This window comes from Petaurus breviceps, unplaced genomic scaffold (genome assembly GCF_028583685.1).
Source record: "Petaurus breviceps papuanus isolate PSGF00001 unplaced genomic scaffold, PetGlider_PUasm1.0 688, whole genome shotgun sequence".
Classification (NCBI taxonomy): Eukaryota; Metazoa; Chordata; class Mammalia; order Diprotodontia; family Petauridae; genus Petaurus; species Petaurus breviceps.
The window spans coordinates 20,691,210-20,718,454 of NW_027186457.1; the positions used below are offsets into that span (position 1 = coordinate 20,691,210).

General features: G+C 38.1%; 2 protein-coding genes across 3 annotated transcripts in view; one reads left to right on the top strand and one right to left on the bottom strand.

The window, feature by feature from the left end:
• HPS3 (HPS3 biogenesis of lysosomal organelles complex 2 subunit 1) overlaps positions 1-15,431 on the top strand; it is a 76,595-nt gene extending 61,164 nt beyond the window's left edge. Inside the window, exon 17 of the mRNA XM_069104727.1 lies at positions 14,926-15,431. Coding sequence (XP_068960828.1) covers positions 14,926-14,936 — 11 coding nt within the window. The 3' untranslated portion in view covers positions 14,937-15,431. The remainder of the gene's footprint in view (positions 1-14,925) is intronic.
• The window catches only part of LOC138174411 (ceruloplasmin-like), a 73,211-nt gene that overhangs the window by 25,639 nt on the left and 20,327 nt on the right, over positions 1-27,245 (bottom strand). For both annotated transcript variants that reach the window (XM_069104724.1, XM_069104725.1), the window contains exons 5-15: positions 26,629-26,883; positions 24,878-25,028; positions 21,340-21,479; positions 19,573-19,713; positions 18,940-19,160; positions 14,205-14,355; positions 12,568-12,780; positions 10,962-11,172; positions 7,855-7,994; positions 5,896-6,024; positions 1,480-1,586 (exon numbers count right to left, since the gene is read on the bottom strand). In XM_069104724.1, coding sequence (XP_068960825.1) covers positions 1,480-1,586; positions 5,896-6,024; positions 7,855-7,994; positions 10,962-11,172; positions 12,568-12,780; positions 14,205-14,355; positions 18,940-19,160; positions 19,573-19,713; positions 21,340-21,479; positions 24,878-25,028; positions 26,629-26,883 — 1,859 coding nt within the window. The remainder of the gene's footprint in view (positions 1-1,479; positions 1,587-5,895; positions 6,025-7,854; positions 7,995-10,961; positions 11,173-12,567; positions 12,781-14,204; positions 14,356-18,939; positions 19,161-19,572; positions 19,714-21,339; positions 21,480-24,877; positions 25,029-26,628; positions 26,884-27,245) is intronic.

Here is a 27,245-nt window from a genome sequence, read left to right on the forward strand (position 1 = left end):
GTCTTTAGTCTTTAGTTTTAGATACTAACGCATCTGATCTCTTGTGATGGTCATGTCAGCAAACAGCGGATACTGTTCATTGGTAAGTTAGTTAACTATGGTCCCTATAATTGTTTGAAGCTGTATTTATGGAAAGAAAAACTGAAATGTGTGATTAATCATTACTCTAGATATTCCCTTGAGCTTATTTTAACTGTATAATATGTCTTGAGCAAGCCTATAATTTCTATTCTTTAAAAAAAAAATAAGTTCAGGGGCATCTTGGTGGCACAGTGAATAGAACACCAGCCCTGGAGTCAGGAGGTCCTGAGTTCAAATCCAGCCTCAGACTCTTAACACTTAGTAGCTGTGTGACCTTGGGCAAGTCACTTAACCCCAATTGCCCTGCCTTCCCCCCTGCAAAAAGCCCTCCCCCAAAGTTTTATTAATTCCTTTTTGAAAACACTAGAGTCAGTTCTGGAAATATTTGGCACACTGTTCCTTGATCTTCCCCTTCTCATATGTACACAACAGTCTGATGTCTCTCCCAAAAAGGGCAAGAGGAAAGCAACTTCATCTCTCTTCTGTTACCTCTTAATTATTGTAATTTCTTAGTATTTGCCTCCATTTTAACCACTCATTTCATTTACATTATTGCAATGATTTTGTATCTCTTGTGCTTAGCACAGTGCCTGGTACACCATTGGGGCTTAATAAATGCTAATTCACTTGACTTGTCTGTTTTCTTAATTTTCCTTACTTTACACTCTCAGTTTTTCCAAGTCTTCCCATGTTTCTTTGAATTTCTCCTCTTTGTCCTTTCTAACAACACAATACTATTCTGGGTACACTCACGTACCACACATTGTTCTGTCATTGGGCACCCATCTATTTGTTTCCAGTTTTTTGGTGCCTTCCCCCGTAAAAGTGCTACTGTGACTGTTTGGTTGTAAGTGGGATTTTTCTGCCCTTGGCTTCCTTTGGGGCATATTCCCAGGAGTGGGATGACTGGGTCAAAGGGCTGTAATTGTTATTAAATAGTACAACGGAATCATCTTTGGCCTTGAAATGTTTCACTGAAAGAAAGGCTACAATGCTGGTCCTGTGGCATATCCTTGAGGTTGTTTATCCAAGTTCTTAAGTTTTTGTACAAGTTGCTAGTACATAGTTTCCTTCGCTGCCTCCTCTTTGGACTTCGTGCTTATTTTAGAAAGTATGTTAAAATGCAGTTTTATGTATTTTATACCAACTTAAAAAGAAAATTCAATATCTGGTTCATTTTTACTTTCTTATTTGTGTTGCCGATATCAGGAATTATCCTGTACTTAACTGTTCCTTTAATAAAATATCAAAGCAGAATGAATTGACAAGCAGCTTGTGTTCCTGGGAAGTTACCCTAGACCTGGGGCATGGAAAAAGGCTGATCTCTTTTTCCTTCAATTGTATATCTATTTTAAGAAGATGTCAGAAAAGTAGAAATAGGATACAGATGAAACATACCTTAACTTGATCTACAGTTGAATAGTAAGCCCAGGGAATACAAGGAGAATCTTCTTTTCCAGCGCCAGATCTTAGAGGGATTTCCCAGGTATAAATCTGCGTTTCACCTGAGTTAATTGAATGTATGAGTATAGAGTTAGATAGGTTGTGTTTGTCCAGCTTTATGACCCCACTCTAGAGGTTTTTCGACAATGCTTTGATAACTCAGAGACTTGTTAAAGAAACATTAATATGAGTCGGTTAATTCCCCCTCCCAAAGAAACAACCAAAAAAAAAAAAACCCTAGTACATCTCAAATGGAAAGAAATCACATTGTATTTGGTTTTACCCACTATTCCCTTTGGGGCAGCTAGGTGTCACAGCAGATAGAGTACAAAGAATAGAGATAGATACAGATTAGATTTAGATATATGTGTGGGTGTAGATATAGAAGGGAAACTAGGTGACAGTGGATAGAGAGCACTAGGCCTGGAGTCAGGAGGACCTGAGTTCAGATCTGGCCTCAGCTGTGTGACCCTGGGCAAGTCACTTCACCCTGTTTGCCTCAGTTTCCTCATCTGTCAAATGAGCTGGAGAAGGAAATAGCAAAGCACTCCAGGATCTTTGCCGGGGAAACCCCAAATGGGGTCACAAAAAGTTAGATACAACTGAAATGGATGAACAACTTCCCCCTTAAGTATTCAGAATCAACTGTGGTATCAGGAAGGTGGCTGCCTGTAGTGGCAACCACACTGGCACACCCAGCATGCCTGCTAGCGCAAGTTCTCGGGTCTGCTTTATTAGGAAAGATAGCTGTTCAAGGGGTCAGCAATCTTTTTAAATTAAAGTCACTAATTCAGGGGAAAAGTCAGTACCCTGAACATCAGAGAAAATACAGAGAAATAAAGACCGATAGACAGGGCTCTGACTGCCTGAATCAAAGCAATATTACTATACACTTTACATACATTCTTGGATCTAGAGAGCCTTTACATCTGAGCAGTCGGGGAGCTCTGAACATACAGTCACCCAGAATCTCAACCAGGGAATCACAAGATGCTTCTCATAAAGGAGCCCCCAAAGCAAAATACTAACTCAGAGTATTATATACACTTCTCAGAGCCAGAAGGCATCACAACCCTGTGACTCAGTGCCTTATTAGCAAAAAAATTAGCAAAAGGTGTGAAAGCCTTCCTACCATCAAGCCTCCCCTAAGCAAGCTGCCCTTAATGGGCCCCACATGAGGCCTATTAATGGGCTGGGATGATCTTAAATCCCATTAACATTACACTGCACCATTTCCTCTGCTTTGCAAAGAGATATTATAATAGATAGTCTCTTACTTGTATAGCCTTTTAAAGATGACAAACCACTTTTCTCATAAAAAATCTTATGAGGCAAGAAGGGCAAGTATAATTCCCTTTTGAAAGATGGGGAAACTGAGGCACCAAATGACTCATTTAGGATCATACAAGTGTCAGAATCTTGGATTTGCCCCCCCTCATTCCTTCCCAGCCCCACCTCTTGACTTGTACACTAATCTACTTTTTAGTAGACCTCATGGCCTCTCATAATAGCTAACATTGAAGTTTTTTGTCCCATTTTCCTCACAACAATCTCGTGAATTAAAGGATGCAATTATTATTCCTCTTTGATTTACTCTCCATCGTGTAACTTTGGATAGGTCAATACCCCGTGATGGGCTTTTGTTTCCTCAGCTATAAAATGAAGGCTTTCGATGAGATGGCTTTTGAAGTCCCTTCTGGTCTTAGAGCTTTGACCCCATGAACTTCCTTTTTCTGATGCTCAGTTTCCTCAGCTATAAATGAGAGGGGCTGGACTTAGATGGCCTTTTCAGCTGGTCCTTCCAGATCCAAATCTATGTTCGTTTGGTCCTATTAGACCCTTAGAGCTGGAGAGGTAACTCAGGCACCAAGTAGTTTAGCAGAAGTGGAGTTTCTTTTTTTTTTCTTCCTATGTCTAGTGAGGTTTTTTTTTTCCTTTTCCTGACTAGCATTCTTCTCTTCTCCTCTCACTTCCTAAGTTTTATCAGCTCTCCAAAAGCTTCCTGCTCCACCAGAAATAGCCAACCATTATTCTTCCTCCCCAGTCAGCTTCAGTTCTGCTTTCCACTACCATGTTTCCTCCATTCGTGATCTCCTTCTCATCTCCTCTCCACTTCCCTGGCTTTCTTCACGTCTCAGCTCAAAACCCACCTACTTCAGAAGGCTTTTCTCTGTGGCCCCTGCTGCTAGTGTCATCCCCTTGGCAATTACCTTCCATGTACTCTATATATAATTTTTATATACAGAGTATGATTTTATATAATGAGTAATGAGGGCATGTACTCATTATTTACATGTTATTTCTAATGTGAACTTCCAGAGGCCAGAAGCTGATTTTGCCCGTCTTTGTATCTCTGGTGCTTAGCACAGTGCCTAACATAAGCATTAAATGGTTGTTGATGGATTGATTTCTATATTTAACCCTTTGCATGCCAACCTTTCATACCTTGCCCTCATCCCCACGTAATACTATAAATATATGTCAGGTCTCCTTACTACCTTTTTCATGCCCATGCAATTCTACCCTGTACTTCCTAAATTCACTACAATTCAACCCCTTCTACCATGTTCCATGGAGTCTTTAGTCCATTAGGTATCAGATTATTATTTTCTCCCTCTACTCTGGCAGAAATCCAAATTACATGACCTACTCCACTGCCCCTATTTATGAAAAATCCTCCTCCTAATCCATCCTCATCACTGAGAAGATGAGAAATAGACCTTAATTTCCCTTACTACTACCCCTCTCTTTTTATCATCATTTGTAGTTTATATCAAACTTTCAAGGTCATTGCTACTGTTGTTTACTACCTACTGAGACTCACTGTCACCATCTAAGCCTTCTGTGGAACGTTCCTGAGTGACCCCAAGATTCAGGGATGACTGACTACCAGATCATTTAATCTCATTATAAAACAAAAGCTCTTTAGAAGTGGGGATTGTTTCATTCTTTGTATTTTTGCCCTATCCTCAGTGCTTGACAACAGTGCCTGCATATAGTAGGAGCTTAATAAATGCTTTTTTAAAAATTGTTTTTGAGTCTTTGATATTCTTAACTCTGACCTCTTCTCCTTAACTTCAATAATCAAAGGCTGGACCTTGTCAACACAAGCCGATGTTCCACTTATAAGATCTCAAACTTGATCTCCCATAGTCTCCTTTTCTGTCACTCCCCAACGGCCACTGGTTCTGTTCTTCACCCAGACTTCCCCTTTAATTACTCATTCCTCTTACTTCACCCTGACCATTATCGGCTCTCCTCTGGCTAATTCCTTATCTCTCCTGACCTCTGTCATTAGTCACATCATTGTCTTCATGTTGTTATTCAGCCTTCATTTTTTGAAGAAGACCAATGACATCATGGATGATGTCTTGACTTGCTTGAGTTGGATTTAAGTGAGGCAGAGTAGCACAAAGTCATCAGCCTCACTATTTCTTCCAGAGTCATCGACATCCAGTGGCAGGACCAAAGTCAAGATGACTGGTGATGGCCCAGGGTGTAGTGAATAATCTTGCCGTCTTTGATGCCTGATGGAGCTCTGAGCGTTCCACAGCTTTCTTCTGCTGCCTTCATGGCCACTGAAACTCATTCACCCATTCAGATGGGAAAATCTTCACATGCTTGGGATAGACAGCCCCTTAACTTAATGAGAAGTTTGAAAGCTATTGGTCACCCTCAACCTGGTTTAGCCCATCTGCCCAGATGGTTTAGTGGGGTGTGGCCACTGCACATGCTACAGCTTCTTGGAGCCTTAGGTGAGACTTGGACGAAGGTGGACACAAAAGGCAGATAAGCAACCCTGAAAACGGCTTGACGAGCCCTTGTCATAGGTGCTATTCCTCCCTGAACACTCCACATCCTGATCTCTATTTTAAGCTGCAGCATCATCCTTGCTCTAGTCAAGATCCATATGCCCTGTTCACTTTCCATAATCCTGTAGTAAACTACTCAGCTTGCCTTTAGTCTCACTTTCCTTATCTGCCAATGGGGACAATAATAGCCTCTCCCTCTCAGGGTTATTGTGAGGATGGAAATAACACAAGTAAGGCGCTTTCTAAAACTGAAAATGCTATGTAGATGCTGATTATAATGATAATAATCCCCATTTCACTAATTCTTCAACCTGGATTCATTAAAGATATGATCCCAATTCTCTTTCCTGAGAGGAAACCTATCATCCAACCATCAGTTCCCCTCAAGTTTCATTTGTAAATGAAATTCTAAGGAGCTTCTTATATTATTTTATCATATTCTATAAGTATAATAATTATATTATCATAATATATTATATAATAAGTATATTATATGTTTTATCATATTATTATAATTCTCATATTTATATTATAAAATTAATTTTCCCCAAATGACTACCTGGTTGTGTTGGAACTACCACAGAATCAGGAGTTTTCACCCCATGGGCATGTATTGAGTAAGGTCTTGATGCCATATTTTTAAAGACAATCTTAACTTTACCACCAACATATCCAAAAAGTTGTGGACCTAGTGGAAGAAAAAAGAAAGAAAAATTATTGAGGAAGTTAAAAGGCACAGAATATATTGAAATAGTCATAGTGGCAAAATGCCATACACCTTCCTTGTTATGTAGAGTATGAATTCTTCCTACTTGAGACTGGACAATTTAGAACTCCAACAGACCCAGCACTTGCCAGAAAATGGCTTTCTCTAGATATGGAGATTCTAATTGACTTCTTCTGATCCAAAGTGCTAGAATACCTTCCCAAGACCTCATGGGCCAGGCACATGATCTGATCATTGATTGTCTCCTTATTGGATCACATCAGGAGCCCCCAGATCAGATTAGAAGCCTCCCAAGAATCATTCTCCAGCTTCCTGTCTCTCTTTTCTTTGCTCTGGACCTACTTTCCCAGAGCTCAAGTGAAATGTGGGGGACAGCAGAAATCTCTTTCCTGCCTTTGCCCCTCTTCTCTCCTGGGAGAAAGCTATATGGTATTTACTCCTTTTTTGCTTGAAGCTTTAGTTGATTAAAAAAAAAGTCATGGATAATTGAGCCCACAGGAAACCTGAGAAGCAGGAAATAGGTAATGGATAGTTCTGTCCTTCATGGTCAACACCTCCCCTCCAATGACTAGTTTTCAAGAAACCTCAATTCTCCCTGTGTTTGCAGAGTCCCTTCAGCAATCACCACAAATCCAAAGATAATTACCTGCTGTAATGATACACATTTTGTCTAATCTTTCTATATTGAATTAATGTCCCGGTTATCCATGTATACCTTTCTTCTTGAACATCTGTACATTTCTTCTGAGAGTCAGCATTGGGTCTTTGAAAAATAGTTCATAAATAACTATGTCTTTCTAGTGTTTCAACAGACAGGTATTTTGGTAGGGGGAGGGTACATGTGAATCATGGCTAGCATTTGGGTAGCTCTTTAAAGTTTGAAAAGTACTTTATCTTTGTTATTGCATTTGATTCTCACAACACTGTAAGCTAGCGGTTCTATTATCATTCCTTTTTTACAGATGAGGAAACAGAGGTTAAGTGATTTGTCCAGGGTTGCAAAGCTAGTAAGTGACTGAGGTGTGATGAGAGCCAAGGTCTTCTTGACTACAGTCTAGTACTCCATGCATTATTCTGCCTAGATCCCTAAGAAGCAAACCTCACTCAGCTGTTAAGAATCCAATTGAAATAGTGACACTAGAAACCATGCCAACAGTCTTCATTCTGTCAATCTGGAGTGAGAGAATTGTAATAGTATAATGATAAATGGGAGTCAGCTAGATGGCTCAGTGGATAGAGTGCTGGGCCTGGAGTCAGAAAGACCTGAATTCAAATCCAGACTCAGACACTTACTTAACCGTGTGACCCTGGGCAAGTCACTAAACCTTCTTTGTCTTAATCCACAGGAGAAGGAAATGGCAAGCCACTTCAATATCTTTGCCAAGAAAACCCCATGAACAGTACTGGTGTGTTATGATCCACTGGACCATGAAGAATAGGACTCAAGCGAATAACACCACCAACAGTACATGCAGTATTTCTGAGTATTGTACTTCAGGACCTTTTTTTTTTTCTGGTTTGGGATTAGTTTATGTTTTTTTAAGCAAAGTACATGAACTCAATTGTAGACTTTTTTTTTTACTTTTAATGAATAATTGCTGATATGTGGGGCCAGAAATAACTAAAAATATACACATATCTTGACTACTTCTATAAGTATAACTTACATAACTTTATAAGTGTCAATAAGCAATGAAGAACATTCTGTTTCTTAAAATTGCTTATGGGCCCATATTAAAAAAAATAGAACTCATGATTTAGACTCTCGGGTTCCGTATCGTGGGACAGTACCTAGAATTCCCAAATGTTCTTCTTCTTCTTTTCTCTGTGTTGGAGTACTGAATGTGCTATCAGTGTATTGACGGTACACAGCTTTTTTGTACTTTGAACCTATGAAGAGTTTTCCTTTATCTAAAAATGCATTGGAAACACTTAAAGAAAAAGAAAGAAAAATTTAGGATTAGATATCACAATAATTTTTTTAAAAGAAGAAAAAATTTAAGTTGTACACGGTTTTATATATGTATATATGTATGTATATAACAAATAGAGAGATCCTGTCTTATCTAAATTTTGTATCTCCCCCAATGCCTACCTAGTACAGAGCAGGTACTTGATAAATATTTGTCAACCAAGTATTAATTATCAGCATAAACCTGCCCTAGAAAGAAAGACAAGAATAGCACCTTCAAAAGTAATATGGTAGCTGAGAGGTTAGCTTAACCAATCATCAAGATATTTCACACATGAAAGAATCTGCAACTCCTTTTACATTTTCTGTATGTAGCTCCAAGAATTCTGTTCAAGTGTTTTCTAAACAGGTCCTCTGATTTTCAAAAGTCTTCAACAACTCTGAATCTCCTTCCCAATGAAAGATTTTTGTCTTAGCCTTTGCCTATTATCTGGTTTATGTTTACCCAAGAATTCATTCATTTTTTCATTCATTCTTTTAAAGAAAATAAATAATACAAGATGTTCATCATCAAGGAACTCAGGATCAAGGATAACAGAAACTTGTACACAGATAAATAGGATATTAAGTAGAATTTGATAAGCAAATAAGAGGAGTAGAAATGAGACCATATGAGGGAAAAATTCCTTCCTTTGGAGAGGGATGCTTGTACATGCTGTTCCTAAAATAGCCTTTCATCCTCATTCTATTAAATTATAATAACAAAGGCTTGTTCTGAGGATCAAATTATATGATTTTTGTGAGTGTGATTTATGGAATGTAGTGGTATCATTAATCAATAGATTATGCAAAAGATAACCTATCGATATTAGAATATAGCATTTCAATAGCCTTCCCAATCTGTGAGATTTTTTTTGACTACTGTACACCTTAAGTATGTATTAGCATTTATTTCATTTATTTATAATTAGTTGTCTATGTTTATATGGCTACTTCTCTTAGATTGGAAGTTTCTAAAGGGGGACCCTTGTCTTTAGTATTCTTGAATACCTCCTTATAGCCTGTACAAGGAGAGATTGTTAAGAGGCTGTAAGGATCAGGTATGTCAATTGCTGCAAAAAAAAATTTTTGCAACTTGAAAAGACTTAGTTATTTTTACTTTTATACTTAGTGACTTTTTCTATGTCTCTGTCATAAATGTTCCTTAGCATTCTAAAGACCTTTCAAATAAAGAATGAAATAAAACCCATGCTTCTACCATTAAGGTGGGATGGGTCAAGTGATGCAAAAGCTTAATTAACATACTGGATGACAAATTCAAGATCCAAAAAAGACCTTGACAGGTTAGAGCAAAAGGCTGATCTACTAAGATGGAATCAAATAGGAGTAAATATAAAGTCTTATAAGTAGATACCAAAAAAATCAAATCCATAAGTACAAGATGAGGGCAGTTGGGAATTTGCCTGAAAAAGACCTTGGGGTTTTAATGGACCCAGAGTTCATTGTGAATCAGCAAGGTGATGACAAACAATAACAACAATTAATATGATAATTAATATGATCTTGGGCTGTATTAAGAGAGATTCTTAGATCTTAAGATTCTTAAGATGAACGGAGATGTATTAAATTTTTTTTGCTTTTTTTGGAGAGCGGGGTTAAGTGACTTGCCCAAGGTCACACGGCTAGTGTGTCAAGTGTCTGAGGCCAAATTTGAACTCAGGTCTTCCTGACTCCAGGGCCGGTGCTCTATTCACTGTGTCACCTAACCAAACAACAACAACAATAATTAATATGATCTTGGATTGTATTAAGAATGATTCTTAGATCTTAAGATTCTTTAGATGAATGGAGATGTATTAATGGATTTTAAGAATTAGGAAGTGATGGTCTTTCCCTAGTTGTCAATGTCAGATCTCATCTGGAAGATTGAGATTAAGAAGAACATTTATAAGTTGGAAAATGTCCAGAGGAGGGAAACCAGGATGAAATGGACGTGGGTCCATGTAGTATGACAATTGGTTGAAGGAAGTGGGGATATTTAGCCTAGAGAAGAGAAGATTCAGAGTCAGACATGACAACTTTCTTCAAGCATTTGATATGCAGCCGTGTGGAAGATCAGATGCACTTTGTTTGACTTCAGAGGACAGAACTAGGGACAGGGTAGAAAAGGAAAAGAGGCAAATTTAGGATTGATATCAGGAAAAAAATTCTTAACTATGAGAGCTTTGCAAAAGTAGAGTGGCTACCTCAAGAGATGGTGGGAACCCCCACCCCAATCTTGGAGGTTTTCAGGCAAAGATTGGATAGCCACTTGTTAATTATGTTAAAGTGGACATTCCTTTGGGGTATGGGTTGGACAGGGAACATGGAGGTACTTTACAACTCACATTTAGTGATTTTTTTTTTTTTTTGTGATTCTGTATCTAGTATAGTGCTTTGTACAAGTATAAAATGTTTGGCTATTGAAAAAAATTGAATTTTCAGAAAGTTGCTTTCAAGGAAAAGTGTTTTGTTAATTAAAAAAATAAACAATGTGAAGTCATTTGATTTTCTTAAGGAAAGAGAATGGAGTGATTTTGGTATGGAGAAAGGAGTAATTTTCACCTCTCAAGAGGGTGGGTACTAAAATGTTTTTGATTAAAATTAGAATTAAATGAGAGGTCTGGAAGGTAGAATATGGGGGAAATGAAGGTGGGGAAAACCCATTTGCTTTTGATAACAGATTTGGCTGATGGCAAGATTCTTGGGCCAAAACAAATGGGAACTTAGTAGAGATACAAGATTCCAGAGTAGATAAAATGGAAAATTGCCTGATAGAGAGTGGGAAAAAACATAGACTTAAAGCATAAGAGCAAGTAAGTTCCTGTAAATTTAAACCAATTAGAAAAACTGATTGCACTTCCTTAAAATATTATCTCCCAAGTAGCTAAAAGAATGATAATTCTACTCCATGGGAGAGCAGACTAGTCTGGAGTTGCCAAATTACTTGTGCTGTTCTTGTAAATTATGCAGTCCTTCTTCCCAGTCCCTGCTTGGGGAATAATCCCATTCCACCTCCTCAGCAGCAATGAAGTAGACTTTCTCATGTAGATAGAGCGTTGTGTCAGCTGTCGACTTCTCACAATGTGTCACTTGATATTTCTGTTTCATGCCTCCTGTGTAGTGGTCTGTTGTTAGGCACTCAACATCAAAAAGTCCTGGGAAGGCAGATAACAACAACAAAAATAATTTTACAAGCTTGTGGCAAGCAGCATATGATAAGAAATGTATGGTTTAGAGTCATACCTAATCCTTGGGTCATGCTTTTTAAATTTATATTTAAATTCTCTTTTGTCCATTTATAGTTTGGGGGGTGGTGGTGTTCTCTTTGAGGGAAGGTAAAGGACACTGGATGGGATGGGGAAGGCTGGAGTTTGTCATTCTATTACAACGTGAATGGCTGTTTCTAGGATGAGAAAATTAGCTAACAGACATTAAGATGGTAAAACAATGAGCTCATTGTGATCTCAACACAGGAGAAGCATAGAGTGAGTGCCCTAGATATAAGGAAGGGGTACCCTGCATTTCGAAAAACTGTGACTTCGGAGTTCTAATGGGAGCCTCAATCAATCAATTAATAGACAAGCATTTATGAAACAAATACCTATTAATGTGTCAGGATTTGTCCTAAGCTCTAGGAGTTCTAATGGGAGCCTCAATCAATCAATTAATAGACAAGTATTTATGAAATAAATACCTATTATGTGTCAGGATTTGTCCTAAGCTCTAGGCATACAAAGCCAGAAGTGGGCCATCAAGGAACTTACATTCTAACATAAAAGAATATTGAGAATATATCCAAAACGAATACAAGGTATTTGGAGAGAGAGGGCATGGGATAGTTGGGGAGAAGCAGGAAAGATTTTATATAGTAGGTATTGATTTGAATCTAAAGGAAACCAGAGATTCCAAGAAGTGGAGGTAAGAAGGAAAAACATTCCAGGGATGTGAACCAGTCAAAACAAAGACAAGGAGGTGAGAGACAGAGTGCTGTGCATAGGAACACTAGGTAGGCCAGTGTGTCTGGACCATAGAGTGAGTGGATGGGAATAACATATAAGAAGCTGTGAAAGGTAGGAAGGGAATATGTTGCACAGAGTTCTAGAAATCAGAAAGTTTATACTTGATCCTAAAGGTAGTAATTATCTTGTAGCTACCCTCTAATAACCTGAAAGAGTCTGAAAGGCAATGGAAGGATGAGGTTGTTATCTTAAAAATGTGTCACAAACACCATCTGGAAATAAGGGGACTATTGTTCTCATCTTTACAGTGGTTACCATACATGGTCATCACCGATCCATCCACCAGATGCACCTACTTTCAGTGTTCAGGGACTGCTTAGAGTATAGGGTAGAATGAAGCATGGGAGACCCAAAGAAAGGGAGTCACACTGAGGTAGTTCCACTTTCTCTAGAATCACTGAGAGGCTTCTGGGGAAAAGGAGGTGCTCCCCACTCAAGGATTCTGGGCATAGCTTGGCAAATGAAGCTTAGGGGAGTTCATTGGAATAAAAATGATAAAGAAGGGAAATAATCATAGGTCAGATTACTCACCTGCAGAGTCAGGTGTCATAAGGAGTGTAAGAGATGCCTGAGGGAAAAGGTTCGCTGTGTCCCTCCGTTCTCCTCTAGAGAGGAAAGTGTTTCCTGTGAAGTATATCCCATGGATATCAGCCTCATTTCCAGCACTGAATAAATGCCATGAAACGGTGTCTCCTAGGCACATTTCAAGTCCAGGCTGATTCCAGTACATGAATCCATTCATAGCTGCAAAAATATTGTGATAATGATAAGTCTATCTCAAACTGTTCCCTGGGGTGTTACTTCCTATGTTTGTTATTGTAATATCCCAGAATCATATTTATGCTAATGAAAGAGAACTCCCTCTTCCTCACTTCTCCAATGGGAGGAGTGTTTCTGGGGAAAGGATCACAGATGGTGGTCCCATCTATGTATTTCCCTGACAGTCTGAGGGGCTAGATGTAGGTGCAGTGCAGCCTTTCTTACATATCCATAGAATTTAGAGCTGGAAATAAGCTTAGAGATAATCTAGTCTAACCACTTCAATTGACATATGAAGAAACTGAGGCCCAGAAAACTTACATGATATGTATGTCCTTTTTTTTCCCCTTTGAGCCAGTTAGGTTTAAGTGAATTGTCCAAGGTCATACAACTAGTAAGTATCTGAAGCCATATTTGAAGTCAAGTCCTCCTGACTTCAAGGCAAGTGCTCTATCCATTGTGCCACCTAGATGCCCCCATAAGTCTGAAAGGTAGCTAGTAACAGAGTTAGGATTTGAGTCCAGATTCTTCAATACCAAATTGAGCATTCTAGCAAATGATCATAGCCTTCCAGTTGTACGGTCAAACAATATTTTGGAGCTAGTGTATAAAATAATTCATAATACTCAAGCTACGAGGACCATATACTCTTTATATCTACCATATAAATGTATAAAATTATTCATAATACTCAAGCTATGAGGACCATATACTCTTTATATCTACCATTAGAACATAGCTCTTTATATCTACCATTTAAGAGCATTATTCAAATATATCCACTCCCTCCCCCTTTTCCTATTTGATGTACTGATTTTCTCATAATGCCAATCAAGGGACAGTCCCTACTGAGCTGTAATCTCCTTGAGAATGGGGTTTGGACCTTTCTACACATTGCAACTTTTAGTTAGTGTGAGGACTTCACATTCTGTTACTTATCATGGATAATCGATAGCATTTTTAATGGTCCATTTTCTGTGTAGATTGAAATAATTAGAAAACAAAATGACTGGCATCTCAGGTGCAGAAATAGCATAGCATGGTGACTATTGGGTCTGATTTGGAGTCAGGAAGACCTAGGATTATGTCCCACCTCTGAAATTTACTATAGGTAAATCACTTTACTCTGGATCTCAAACTTCTCATCTATGCAACTGGGAAAATACTAACTCTTATATTTAGCTCACATGCTAAACACAAGTATAATGCATCACAGATTTAAAAGCTAGCTATTATTATTAAATACTAACTTCAATACCAAAAAATGTTACACCTTGGGCTGTTATTGCAAATCAATATAATTTTGTTTCAAATTAAACTAATGGGAAAAGCTGTAGATAATCTCATCCAATAAAAATAGACTGTTCTGTGTTGGTATTCAATAGACCACTTGTTAATTTGGCACTCACAGTGCATCTTATTGGATTCTTGAAAATCAGCATCTTCTTTATCCACCTGGTCAGGTTCTTTTGTAAACATTTTGATATTTTCATCCAGGTACAGGCTTTCATTCTCATCGAATACTAGGGGGAACAAATAGAACTCCTTGTCTATGCCTATCTGGAAACAAAAGATCAAGAGGAAACATCCAATGAAACCTGAGCAGATGGCCTCAGATAATGACATTTGTGTTGAGACACGTATCACGATGAATGCATCCTTTTTCAGGGTGCCCTAGAGCTTTTTGCAAACTGAAGCTCAAAAGTGATAGCCACTATAGCCAGAGTTCCTAACCTGGGATCCACAGGTCCCCAAAGGGCCCATGGATAGATTTCAGGGGTCCATGAACTTGGATGAGAAAAAAAAATACATCTTTAATTTCACCAGACTTTGACTTAAATTTGTATTTCCTTCAATTATGAATGTAGGCAACAAACATTCTTTTGAGAAGGTGTCCACAGGCTTTATCAGGTTGTCAAAGGGGTCAATGAAACCCCCGACAGTTCAGAACCCCTGCACTACAGCTTCTCATTTAGAGCAGACCTAAGGCCTGGAGACCCAGAATTAGGTCTCCCTATTAGTCCAATTGGGAAATGTGTTCTCCCTCCTTGAATTTCTCATAATGCTTTTGTAATTGTTTCTAATCTGCATTATTTGAATCAATTTGTTCCCTCTTCTACTCTTTTTCAGGCTTTCTTTGAAGAGTGAGATTGGACGCGGAGACTGGAAAGAGTACTGCCTGGAATCAGAAGACTTGCTTTCAAATTCCTCCTTTGAGAACATTGCAGACAGTAATAGAAACATTGTGTGATAACCAGCGTTGATAGACTTAGCTCTTCTCAGCAATACAATGATCTCAGCAATACAATAATTCCAAAAGACTCATGATGGAAAATGCTATTCACATCCAGAGAATTTTCACTTTGTGTGTGTGTGTGTGGGGGGTAGATTTCCCTTTTGCAAACTGTAAATTTTTTTTGCAAACGGTTTCTTCTTTTACGACATGACTAATATGGAAATCGATTTTACATGATTGCACATATATACCAGATCTCAAACTGCTTACCGCCTTTGGGAACGGGGAGGAAAGTGAAGGAAGGAGAAAATTTGGAACTCAAAATTTAATTTAAAAAAATGCTAAAAATTGTCTTTATATGCAATTGGAAGAAATAAAATATCATTAAAAAAACCCAAATTCCTCCTTTCTTACTTACCACTTATGTGACCCTGGGCAAGTCACTTAATCTCACTATAACTCAGTTTCCTCATCTATAATCCTAGGATTTTGGAGAAATCCCTTAATCTTCCTAGATCTCAGTTTCACAATTGGTCAAAATGAGGGGATTGGACTTCATAGCCTCTGAGATCTTCTTCTAGCTTTAAATCAGGATCTAGATCCAGAAGCCTATGACTCCTGGAGGAGTACAATAGCAAACATTTCTTAAATCCCTAACATGTAGAATCATAGAATCCCAGATCTAAAATTGGAAGAAGCCTTAGAGGTCATCTAGTCCAACCCCATCATTTTACAGACAAGCAAAATAAAGGTAAAAGAGATTATATGACATGCTCCAGGTCATAGAGGGAGGGAGTCAGTCTTTGACCCTAGCTCCTCTGACCCATTTCACTGTGCACTTGTCCAAGGGCTTTGTAAAGTGCTATACAGATGGAAGCAATTTTAAAATAATTTTTTTCCCCAAATGAACTGAGGTCATCCTATTTACTGAATAAAGTCTGACATGCCAACAAGACTGTCTCTTGGTGAAAGGAAACTGATAGATGAATGTGCTGATATTAATTGATCTGTCAATCAATAAGCATTCATTAAGTGCCTATTATTTGTCCAATATTATCAAAGGGTTCTGGAGTGACAGAGAAAACAAGGTGTCCCTGCCCTCAAGCAATTTACATTCTAAGAAAGGACAACTGCAAATGTAAATATTTAGAATTGTAATGCAAATATTTCAAAAGCAGGTACAAGGTAATGTTGGGGTGATGAGGTGTTCAGACACTATGATAACATGCATGGGGGGTAAGAGACTGATAAACACACAATAAAAGGGAGAGTAGAGAAGGGAAATACAGTTCTTACAATTATGTATTCATCAAATTAAGAGGTAAAAATAATGATGGAGTCAAGATTCAAAAGAATTATGGAACACAGCACTCATACCTTTAGGGCCCATCTTTTCCTTGCTTACGAAGGCTATTTTCTAATACTGGTTCTTTTTTGCACTTTATTTCTATGCTAGCTTCTAGCTTCTCATTAGTGGGTGCTTTTTCTTTCTCCTTCCTGCTAGCAAAATGTGACCATCAATTGTTATAGGAATGGGAATCTGAGATCTTCCCTACCCCTAGGCACTTTGATAGGCTTAAATGACTCTGAGAGCCTTCCTTGATTTGAAAATATACTCTGCCCCCTAATAGGCTGAATGTGGTCACCTGGAGCCTGTTGCAGGAGGCTTGTTTTTCAGGAACAACTTGATACTTTGTGATTGGGCAGTGGGTCAAGAGGGTTGTGACATTCTCTGAGCCATGAGAAGGCTATATATACCCTGATGTGAGGTTTTGTTTTGGGGCTCACTTTGAGAAGAGTTATGTGGTTTGGCCAGATGAGATTCTGGGCAGCTATTGAGCCCCCTGGCTTTGAAAACCCAGATGTTGGTGCTTCCCTCTCTGGTAACTGACTAGGTATGGATGTAATGGTCAGACAGCTGGAAGCCTGTCTGCTGATCTGTTTCTATGTCTACTTGTAACTTCTGCTTGTAATTTGTTTTTATTCTCTGAAGTTCAGGGTGCTGACTTTTTCCCCTCAACTAGGTAAATGATATATGTTTGATTGATTAAAGTAAGATTGTTAACTCATTTTGAGTTGCTTTGCTTTAAAAAAGCAGATCTAAGAACCTGTGTTGGCAGCCACCCTGGGTATGCTGGGGTGCTTGCAGCTATACCAATGAGGAAGAGAAAGTTAAACATTTCCATGGCTAATTTTTCTAAATGGAATGAAATTATTTTAAAGCAAAATGACTGATTCCACAAACTTAACTTGGAATAAGCATATTCAAATGAAGATTATAGAATCGAAGGTCTAGAAAGGGATCTCAGATACCATCTTGTCTAGCTTCCTTCATTTTACAGAAGAGGAAACTGAGGCCCAGAGAGATAAGGTGAAAAGAGCTGAAGAATCCTTCAACACTTCAAAGATCTATGATTCCTCGTTTGGCATACATTCCCCATCAATGTAGATGGCAACTCCTCCACCTCTTGATACAAAGTTTTTGTGGGTTTCTATAATCAAAAAATTATCACCTGTAGTCAGCTATCTGGTGACAAGCCTCTTTGTACATAGCTAGATTGATTTTTGCATGATAAATACACAGGCTGTCACCAAGATCATACTTGAAACTTTTCCAGTTTGTTATAACCTGCCAAACTTCTGCTCTTCTGGAACAGCCTTCAAGAACTCATGATACCAAGCAGTAGAATTTTAGAGGAGCAACATGATACTTAGGTCAATAATTGTACAACAAACTTCTTATTGGGTTATTTTGAAAGAAAGACCTAAAACTCTAGAATTCTTTTTTGGATGATGAAGACTCTTAACAGATGGTTTAATGATAACAGAAAGAATCCCAAAGAAATAACAATAAGATTTATATATTCTAAAATATTTATAGTGGTTTTTTCCATGGTGGCCAAAAATTGGAAATTAAGTGGTTGTTTTTCTATTGAGGAAGGGCTAAACAAATTGTAGTATGTTAATGTAATGGAAAATCATTATGATACAAAAAAATTATAAAAATGGACAATTTCAGAAGAAACTAGGAAACCCTCTATAAACTGATGTAGAGGAAAATGAACATAGGGCAATTTATACCACAATTTATATAATGTTTATATAACCACATTATAGAGAAAAAATAACTTTGAAAGACTTTTTGTGAAAAGTTGCTTCTCAATTAATTCTTCTGAACATGAAGGAAGCCAGCAAAAATGATTTACTTGGAAGTTTGGTGGAAACCATTCTTTTTTTTTTTTAAGGCAATTGGGGTTAACTTGCTCAAGGTTACACGGCCAGTTATTTCTGGATGTGGTGCTAAGTATCTGAGCCCTGATTCAATCCCCCAGGTCATTCCGACACTGGGGCCAGTGCTCTTACTCGCTGAGCCACCTGGCTGCCCCTAAGCAATTAGGGTTAAGTAACTTGCTCAAGGTTACACGGCCAGGTGTTTCTGGGTGGAGGCTAAGTGTCTGAGCCCAGATTCGATTCCCCAGGTCATCCAGGTGCTCTTACTCGCTGTGCTACCTGGCCGCCCCAAGTGGAAACCATTCTTAACCATAGAAAATTATAAGAGCAAATTCTATTTTTAGTCGATTTTGTTCAATTAAAAAATGACATGTGCAAGGATAATGACTTAAGAGCTCTTATCAGTGCAGTAATAAAAACACTGGTCCAAAAGATGAAGGGCAAATACACTGCTTAACACTCAACAGACATGATGACTTTAAATGCAAAAAGAAATAAACATTTTTGTTTGAACATGGCTAATGTGGAACTATATAATTTCTAAAAGAGGAAAGGACAACTTAATTTTAAAAATGCTTGCTACTTGAAAAATTAAGATAATAACCTGAAAAAAGAAAGAAAAATCGAGATATTAATAAGCTCTTTTCATCACACCCCACTACTACCTTATAACTTACCTGTCGACCTTCAGAATTTAAACTTCCTTTCCTACATATGATGAGAGGACCAACAAGTCCAGTAAACATGTCTTTAATGGGATTTACTCCAGAGTAGTACATCTTGGTTAAACAGTTGGGATCATCATATGTGGGTCCCACTCCATCCGGGACAGTCCATTCATAGGTAAACTTTGTTTTAGGTGCCACGTGTGAGGAAGGAGAAAGAGTGGAAGCAATGCCTAGGACAAAATGAACATTAAGAGGGTTGAAATGCTATCAAGTACTCCAGGTGAAGTGTACGCTATGTCCATACTACAGTAACTCACTTCTGGGCTCAGTCTTTTGGATTAAAATGAACAAGGATCTTACAGATCATCTGGAGATTGTAGGTGGTTAAGAGATTTTTGTCATGTCTAAAAATGTATGTCTCATTCTTCACCTTGAGTCCATACCCCCTCTGTTAGGAGACCACTATCAAAAAGTGTTAAACCATTATAGAATATTGGGAAAACGGCTCTATTTTCTTATTGGTAGTATTTTCTTAATAGAACCCTAATCTGGTAATTTGACTAAGCTAGAAAATGGGTTAAATCTAGTTCTCAGCACATAGTGGACACTCCATAAATACTGACTAATGAGGGCTAAACTCACCTCCATGGAGTGAATTGTAATGGGATCCTTCATTATGTTTGTTGAATCTCACACCAGTTGGTTGAATGCTGAGGGGAAAGGGACTCTTATTAAAGAAAGTAACTTTGATGGTATCTCCAACTTCTGTCTTGATGACGGGACCTAGAGTTAAACAAAGAATGACTTTTCCTCACCATTTTAATGATATGAAGGAGTTATGATTATTCCCCCTTTCTCCCCATTTACCTGGCATTTAGTTTGTGTTTGTGTATACATACATACACATAATACATACATCATACATACATACATCTTCTTTTTCTTAATAGAACTTCCTGGAGGAAAGGAATGGTTTCATTTTTGTCTTTGTGACCTTAGCGCTTTGAACAGTGCCTGGCACAAAGTAGGCAAAACATTAATAAGCTTAGTAACAAGCATTGGGAAATGCTTGTTAATTATTTTTCTTAGTTCTTTTTGAGAGAAATATGATGGTCTATGCTACAGATAGGTACATTCATCTCACAGGAGGGTGACAGATGGTTTGGGTGAGTGTTGATTTTGACCCAACCTTTATTTTGATGCTATTAAAACAAAACAGATAAATTCAATACTTTAGTGGGTCAACTAATTTTCAAACATACACACCCAGAAAATTCTTTTAAAAGTACAAGCTGCTCTCCTAACCAATGGCTACTCTGTTATAAATGCCACTGTCTAGTTTCAAGAAAGAGGAGAGAGACCTCTAATGTTTCATTGTCAAAGGCACGTGACCAAAAGCATTGTCTTTGTATGTGAAATATAACACTTGTGGGTGGTAGTAGAGGTAATGCCCCCATTACTGATATCATTAATTCAGTTTGACTACATCATACCCAATAAATATTGAATTGGACAAAATTTGGTTGGGAGGTAGGTAGGAGGGATAGGGAATTACCAATACTTCAATATCTTTGTGAACTCATTGATGTGTATCACTCTGTCAATGAACAACTTAGCATCATTGATAAAGAACTAAAAGCTACTGTAGAGATTAGATTATGGAGTCCAATGGCATTAAACTCTGTTATGAATAATATTTTATTTTCTCCTCAATTAGATGTGAAAACAATTTTTAACATTTTTTTTTAAAAAATTGAGTTCCAAATTCTCTCCTTCCCTCCCCTTCCTCTTTCCTGAGACAGTAAGCAACTTGATATAGGTCATACATATACAATCATGCAAAACATTTCCCATATTAGTCATATTGTGAAAGAAAGCACAGACCAGAAAAAAACTCCCAAAACCAAAAGCACAGATCAGAAAAAAAAAAAAAACCCAAACCAAAACCCAAACCAAATAAAACCACCAGTGGCGTCAAACTCCAATAGAAACAGGGACTGCTAAAGTGTGCATAAGAAGCCCTGTGGGCCACACATCGATTTGGAAAATAACATATTGTTATTTTCCATATTCTATTCTATTTCTATTTATTTATTTTGTTAAATGTTTTCCAATTTCATTTTAATCTGATTCAGGCAGTCCTTGAGAATATTGCAGCCTAGGTGTGGCCTGTGGCCGTGTGTTTGACATCTCTGATCCAATCCTTATAGATTATAATTTTTATAGATTATAGATTTTATAGATTTATAGATTTTTTTAGATTTTTATGGATTTTATAGATTAGAAAACTCGCCCCAAGACATTAACCGTGATTGGCCCAAAGTCACATGAGTAGTAAGTGGCAGAAGTGGAATTCAGATCTCTCATTCCAAATCCAGTGCTGTTTCCACTGTTCTCCACCAGTCCTACCTAGGATGCCCAGATGTTCTTCGTCAGGGAGTCTGTCTTTGCGGCCAGTGAAGCTATCATCTCTGTACTCACGGAAAACCAACTTTTTATAAATTCCTCCAATTCTATCAGCTCCTTGTTTGAAAAATACCTCCGAGGAGCTGTGTAAATAAAACAATGAACAATTGTTTAAATACCAAAGTTGTGTATCAAGAAGAACCAAGAATTCAAATGGGAAAGATGGTGCTATGGGAGTAAAGACCACCTTGTTGGTCAATGATCATTTTAATCAAATTTGAGCTCTTTGTTATTTCAAATACAAGTCTATGGGAGCCCATCAAAGAGATTTCTAACTAACATAAACTACAGATTGAAAGGAAGACTGATGCAGGGGCTAGATGCTGGACCTGGTTTCTTGACCTGGTTATAAATTCCATGTATGACATTAGTTCTGTGACCATCTAATTTCTCTGAGTCTTAGTTCTCTAAGTTTTATCTAATAAGTGAGAATAATCTACCTTATTGGTAGAAGGAGTTCATATACTGGCGAAAAGAGATAATTAGTGTCTATAATGTATAAGTCAGCATCAAATAAGAGGAAAGAACCAAGCATTCAAATGTAATAATAATAATAATAAATAACCAGCATTTATATAGAAACTGCTGTGTGTCAGGCATTAGTGCTTTAAAAATAGAATTGTATTTGGTCCTTACAACAACCCTGTGAAGTAGATGATAGTGTTATCCCTATTTTATAGTTGAGGAAACTGAGGCAAACAATGGTTAACTGACTTGTTTAGGGTCACAGAACTAATAACTATCTGAATCCAGATTTGAACTCAGTTTTTCCCGACTCCAAGTCCAGGGCTTTATCCACTGAGCCACCTGGTTGCCTGTAAGGGCAGGGCCTTTTAAAAAAAGAAAATTGTCTTTACTGTAGTGATATCACTAAGGGATTTGAGGAGTAAACATTTTTCCTGAAGGGTTTAATCTGGCATCTGTAATCTTAGCTGTTAAAAAATATTTTTATAATTGTATTTCAACATAATTGATTTTCTCCCTAATTCTATGTATTTTGTTTTATGCATTTAAAAATCTTATTCTTAGAAGGCGTGCATAGGTTTCATCAGACCTCCACAGCAAAAAGACCAAGAACTCTTGGTGTAGTGAAATAAACCCTAAAACTGGCGTCAGGGGGATCTGGTCTCATAATTCCAGCTTCTATACCTTCGTGACATAACTTCCTTGGCCTCACTTTCTTCAGCAGTAAAACAAGGAGGGTCAGGTTAGGGAATCTCTGAGGATCCTTTCAGTTCTAAGCCTGTGATCTCTAAAAGCACAATTAACATCATATCTTTTCTGCTTCAGGTATGGTCTCAATGCAAGTAAAAGATTAGATGAGATAAAATTTACCCTTAAGGACCCAATGCAACTTTTTAAATTCAGTGATGTGCAATTAGCACTCATTGCAAGCTTCCTGTTTTATGCCTCTGTGCTGGGTGATATGGGAAATGTAAATATTACTAAGACATAGCACCTGTCTCCAAAGAGCTTACCAGTGGAGATTACAAGGTGTGATGTGGTGATGCTTTAAGAAATTTATAAAAGGGACTCTCAGAGGAAGGATTATTTCCACATGGGTGTAAGAAGGAGAGGGATCAAGAAGGGATTACCTGGGAGCTGGGCCCTGAAAGAAAGGTAGGATTTTGACAAAGGGAGAGGGAGGTGTGGGAAAACCTCCAATGACTTTGTTTGAACCCAGCCCCAGCAGTGGCTGGGAAACCAGACCTGATTCTTAGAGACCAGATTCATTTAATGCTTATCTCAGCACCTAGATTATGCTGGCCAGAAATCCAGTCAGATCTGAAAACTAATGCAAGAAACGTAAAAGACTTTTCTCCCATTATGCATCTCAAGAATCCCACATGTCTTATCTGGAAACCGTCTCTATGCTGGCCAATCAGCCACTGTTTCCTTGTTCCTTCCTTTGAGTCCCATATAATGTGGAACATACAAACACTTAGGGGAGTGGGCCACACCTTTTTCGGCTGTCTCCTCTATTGGATGACTCGATAAACTCCTTCCTAAATTATTTTAGTTTAGGAATATTTTGTTCTCTGCTAAAAGAGTATACACACACACACACACACACACACACACACACACATACACACACCAAGAATCAAAAAGTCTTCAGGGAATGATAAATTGAGATCATAGGTCTTTGTTTTTGTTTTTTCAGTCATGTCAGTCACCTTCTGGGGTTTTCTTGTCAAGGGTATTGGAGCTGGTTGCCATTCCTTTCTCCAGCCCTTTTTACAGAGGGCGGACTGAGGCAAACAGGGTTAAGTGATTTGCCCAGGGTCACACAGCTGGTATCTGAGGCCAGATTTAAACTCATGAAGATGAGTCTTCCTCATTCTAAGCCCTATGCACTATGGTGCAATCTACTGCTCTAGGAGCATAGTCTTAGAGGCTAGCTAATACAACTCCCTTATTTTATAGATGAGGAACTGAGCCCAGAGAGGTTAGATGATTTGTCTAATGTCATACAGCTACTAAGTGGGTGAGATGGGATTTGAACCCAGGTTTTCTGGACTCCTGTTAGTATTCTAGCCATTATTCTAAGCTGTCCACTTTGGCAAGAGCATAGAATTTGGGAAGGGACAAAGTAGAAGTTAAAACTAAATGCTTAATAAATATGTGTTTACTGAATGAATAAAAATGAAATTTCAGTAAAAATTCTAACAGTAAAAAAGTTAGCCATGGGAAATCCATCGTCATTACATTTTTTCTCAGAAAAATAAATTATTTGGTTTAATTGTGACTTTGTCACATTATTTGCTTACTAGGTATTTTTAGAACTTCTTGATGTACATCAAGATCTTATACAATTTCCTAAACTTCAAAACTCCCAATAGACCATGGTGTTATCCACACGGATGTTTCCTCCAATGATGCAGATCACAATCCATCTATACCTGCTTGACTAGTAACACTCTCATCCAGTAGTATGCTGGAGCCAGCTCAAGCCATCTCAAATCAGCTCAGGAGAGCCAATTAAAATATTCAGTGTGAGCACTTAAACCTCTGAAGTTAGCAAAGCTACACATCAAGATTTGATTTTTTGTTTGTTGATTATTTAAACTAAAGAAAGTGATGGAAAATGTTAATAATGCAGGTTAAACTGAAAAGTGTGTCATTGTATATTTAGGGGGAGAGAGAACTGATTGTTCAACAGTTATCAGTATACCTTTCCGCTATTCATATTTTCTCATAAGTTTACATCAAGCATTCCACCCAAAGGAAAACAGAAGGCTCTCCCTCTATTTCCCTTGAAGCTCTTATGTTTTGAAAAATGAATTAGGTATAAATAAAGCTAAGTGCAACAAGTTAAAATAAATTGCTTCATTCTGAACTGATTCTTTAAATATTTGATCAGAATTAAAAACATATTATTGGTATGCTTATGCTGAATAAAACTTTTAATATAAGCGATATTAACATTGGGAGAGGGGTGGAATAAATTCCATGATATTTGGCGTTTATTCTGAATTACCTTCCAGGTGCATCTAAGTCTTTACCAGCAGGGGCATAATTCCAGATGATTTCTTCAGCCGCGATGTAATAATGCCTAATATTTTGCCCATCAACATTATCAATTGAAGGTTTTTTGCAATCCTGCACCTGAAAAAAGGCCTTCAAGCCAGCTGAAAACCAGAAAAGAAGAATGGCATTCAGGAGACAAAAGAGTATCACTTTGTTTTACAATTCCCAATACTTTCCCCCTTATCCTCACCTTGGCATCAGAGAAAGAGAGGAGTCGACATTTGTTGATGCTTTATGTTCCAAATTTAGACATAATGGAGATAAAAATCACCCATGGACAGGACAGTTAATGTTGAGAAGGAAGCTCACTAGAAGGGGACCTTGGAGAGGTGTTATTGAAGAGAAAGTACAGCCAGAAAACCTCTGGGTGAGGATGGGGGAAGGAGGTGGTGAATTCTCTCAGGGATATAACAAGCAATTTTGTCTCTAGGGCAATTTAGCTAGAGAGGATAATGACTATATGATGGGAAGGGGGAGAGGAGACAGAAACCCTTGCTGAGTAGGCCACCCCACAGGAGAATGGTTAAAGTGGACAGGTCATGTGTTGTGGCTACAATGAGAGAGGAAGCAAAATCTAGACACTTTTTATGCTTTAATTATGCTTGAGGAGTGGGTATTAAGCTGCATTGTTTTTCTGCTTCAGAAGGAGTCGAATCTTTGTTCAACTGGAGGAGACAGGCAAATAGATAAATGTGAGATAAATCTGAGGAGGGAAGGAGAACTGATAACTAAGGTGATCGGAATAGGCTTTCCATGAAAAGTGACAATGGACTGATCCATAAAGGAAAATAGAATTGCTAAGAAGCAGAGGTGAGGAGGGACTGTGTTCCAGGTGTTGAAAACAGACTGAGCAAAGGCACCAGAGGGGGAAATTCAGCTGTGAGTTCCAGGAACAGCAAGGCAGTCACTTTTGCTGGGATATAAAACACATGAAGGGGAATACTATTAAATAAGTTGAAAAAGTAAGCAGGAGCCAGAGGTAAGCTCCATGAGAGTAAGAATCATTTCATTCTTTGTATTCTCAGCTGTTGGCACTTTTCAGTTCAGCTGTTTTTGAGTTGTGTCTAACTCTTCGCGATCCCATTTGGGGTTTTCTTGGCTAAGATATTGAATTGGTTTGCCATTTCCTTCTCCAGTCCATTTTACAGATGAGGAGACCGAGGCAAGCAGGGTGAAGTGACTTGCCCAAGGTCACACAGCTAGTAAGTGTCTGAGGTCAGATTTGGATTTAGGAAGATGAGTCTTCCTGATTCCAGGCCTGGCACTATTTACTGTGCCACCTAGCTTCCCCTTTTGGGACACATAGTAAACACTTAATAAATACCTGTTGATTGATTTGGAAGGTCTGTAAGTGCCAAGCTGAAGAGTTTGAGTTTTATTTTAGAGGCAATTGGGAGACATTTGAAAGGGAGAGTGACACAGTCAGTGAGGAAGATTAGCTTGTTAACTGCATGGAGGAGGGATTGGGAGAGGCAGGGTGGGGAGAGACTGGAAGCCAGGAGTCCACTGAAGAGGTGCCTGCAGATATTACTTCAATATTATTAGTATTATTAATATCAAAACAAAAGTAACTAACCAACTAAGATAATCCTAGATCTTAAAATTGCCATCAATAAAATCTTTGAGATGGTATTGTTACCTAAATTATAATTTTGCATAGCTGACAAAGAAAATTTTCATATAAAGATTAAGAATTCCTACCTTTCATATGGTTAAAATTCTGACAGCTAAGCAGCCATTCTCCAGGGTTCTTTGCCACCATTAAGGCATCAACCAGAGTGGCAGGGAACAGATTGATGGTATCAACTCGATGATTCTGATTAGTCAATACTTGCCCATGGAAAAAAGCAGCATGCACATCAATTTCATTACCCATGCCAAAAAGGTACCATTTCACCTTGTCTTCTGCACACATGGTGAAACCCGGGAGGCTTCCAAAGACATATCCATTTATAGCTGTGAGTTAAGAGAACAGAGTCAAGTTCACAGGCATTGATTGGTGCTAGGTTAATTACTTAACCTGTGACCAAAAAACAAACTATACATTGATCCCATTTTGAGATATGGTGCTATATTCCAGATGCAGATTCTCAGCATAGGAATGTCACAGGTCATAATCTTTCTTGAAATTTAGGGAAAGTCCAGCCAATAGTTAAAGAGCATTTCTTCCTTTTTCTCATCTTTCTTTCCTCCCTCCTTTTTTCTTCCTTCCTTTTTCCCTTCCTTCCTTCCTTTCTTCCCTCCCTCCCTCCCTCCCTCCTTCCTTCCTTCCTTTCTTTCTTTCTTTCTTTCTTTCTTTCTTTCTTTCTTTCTTTCTT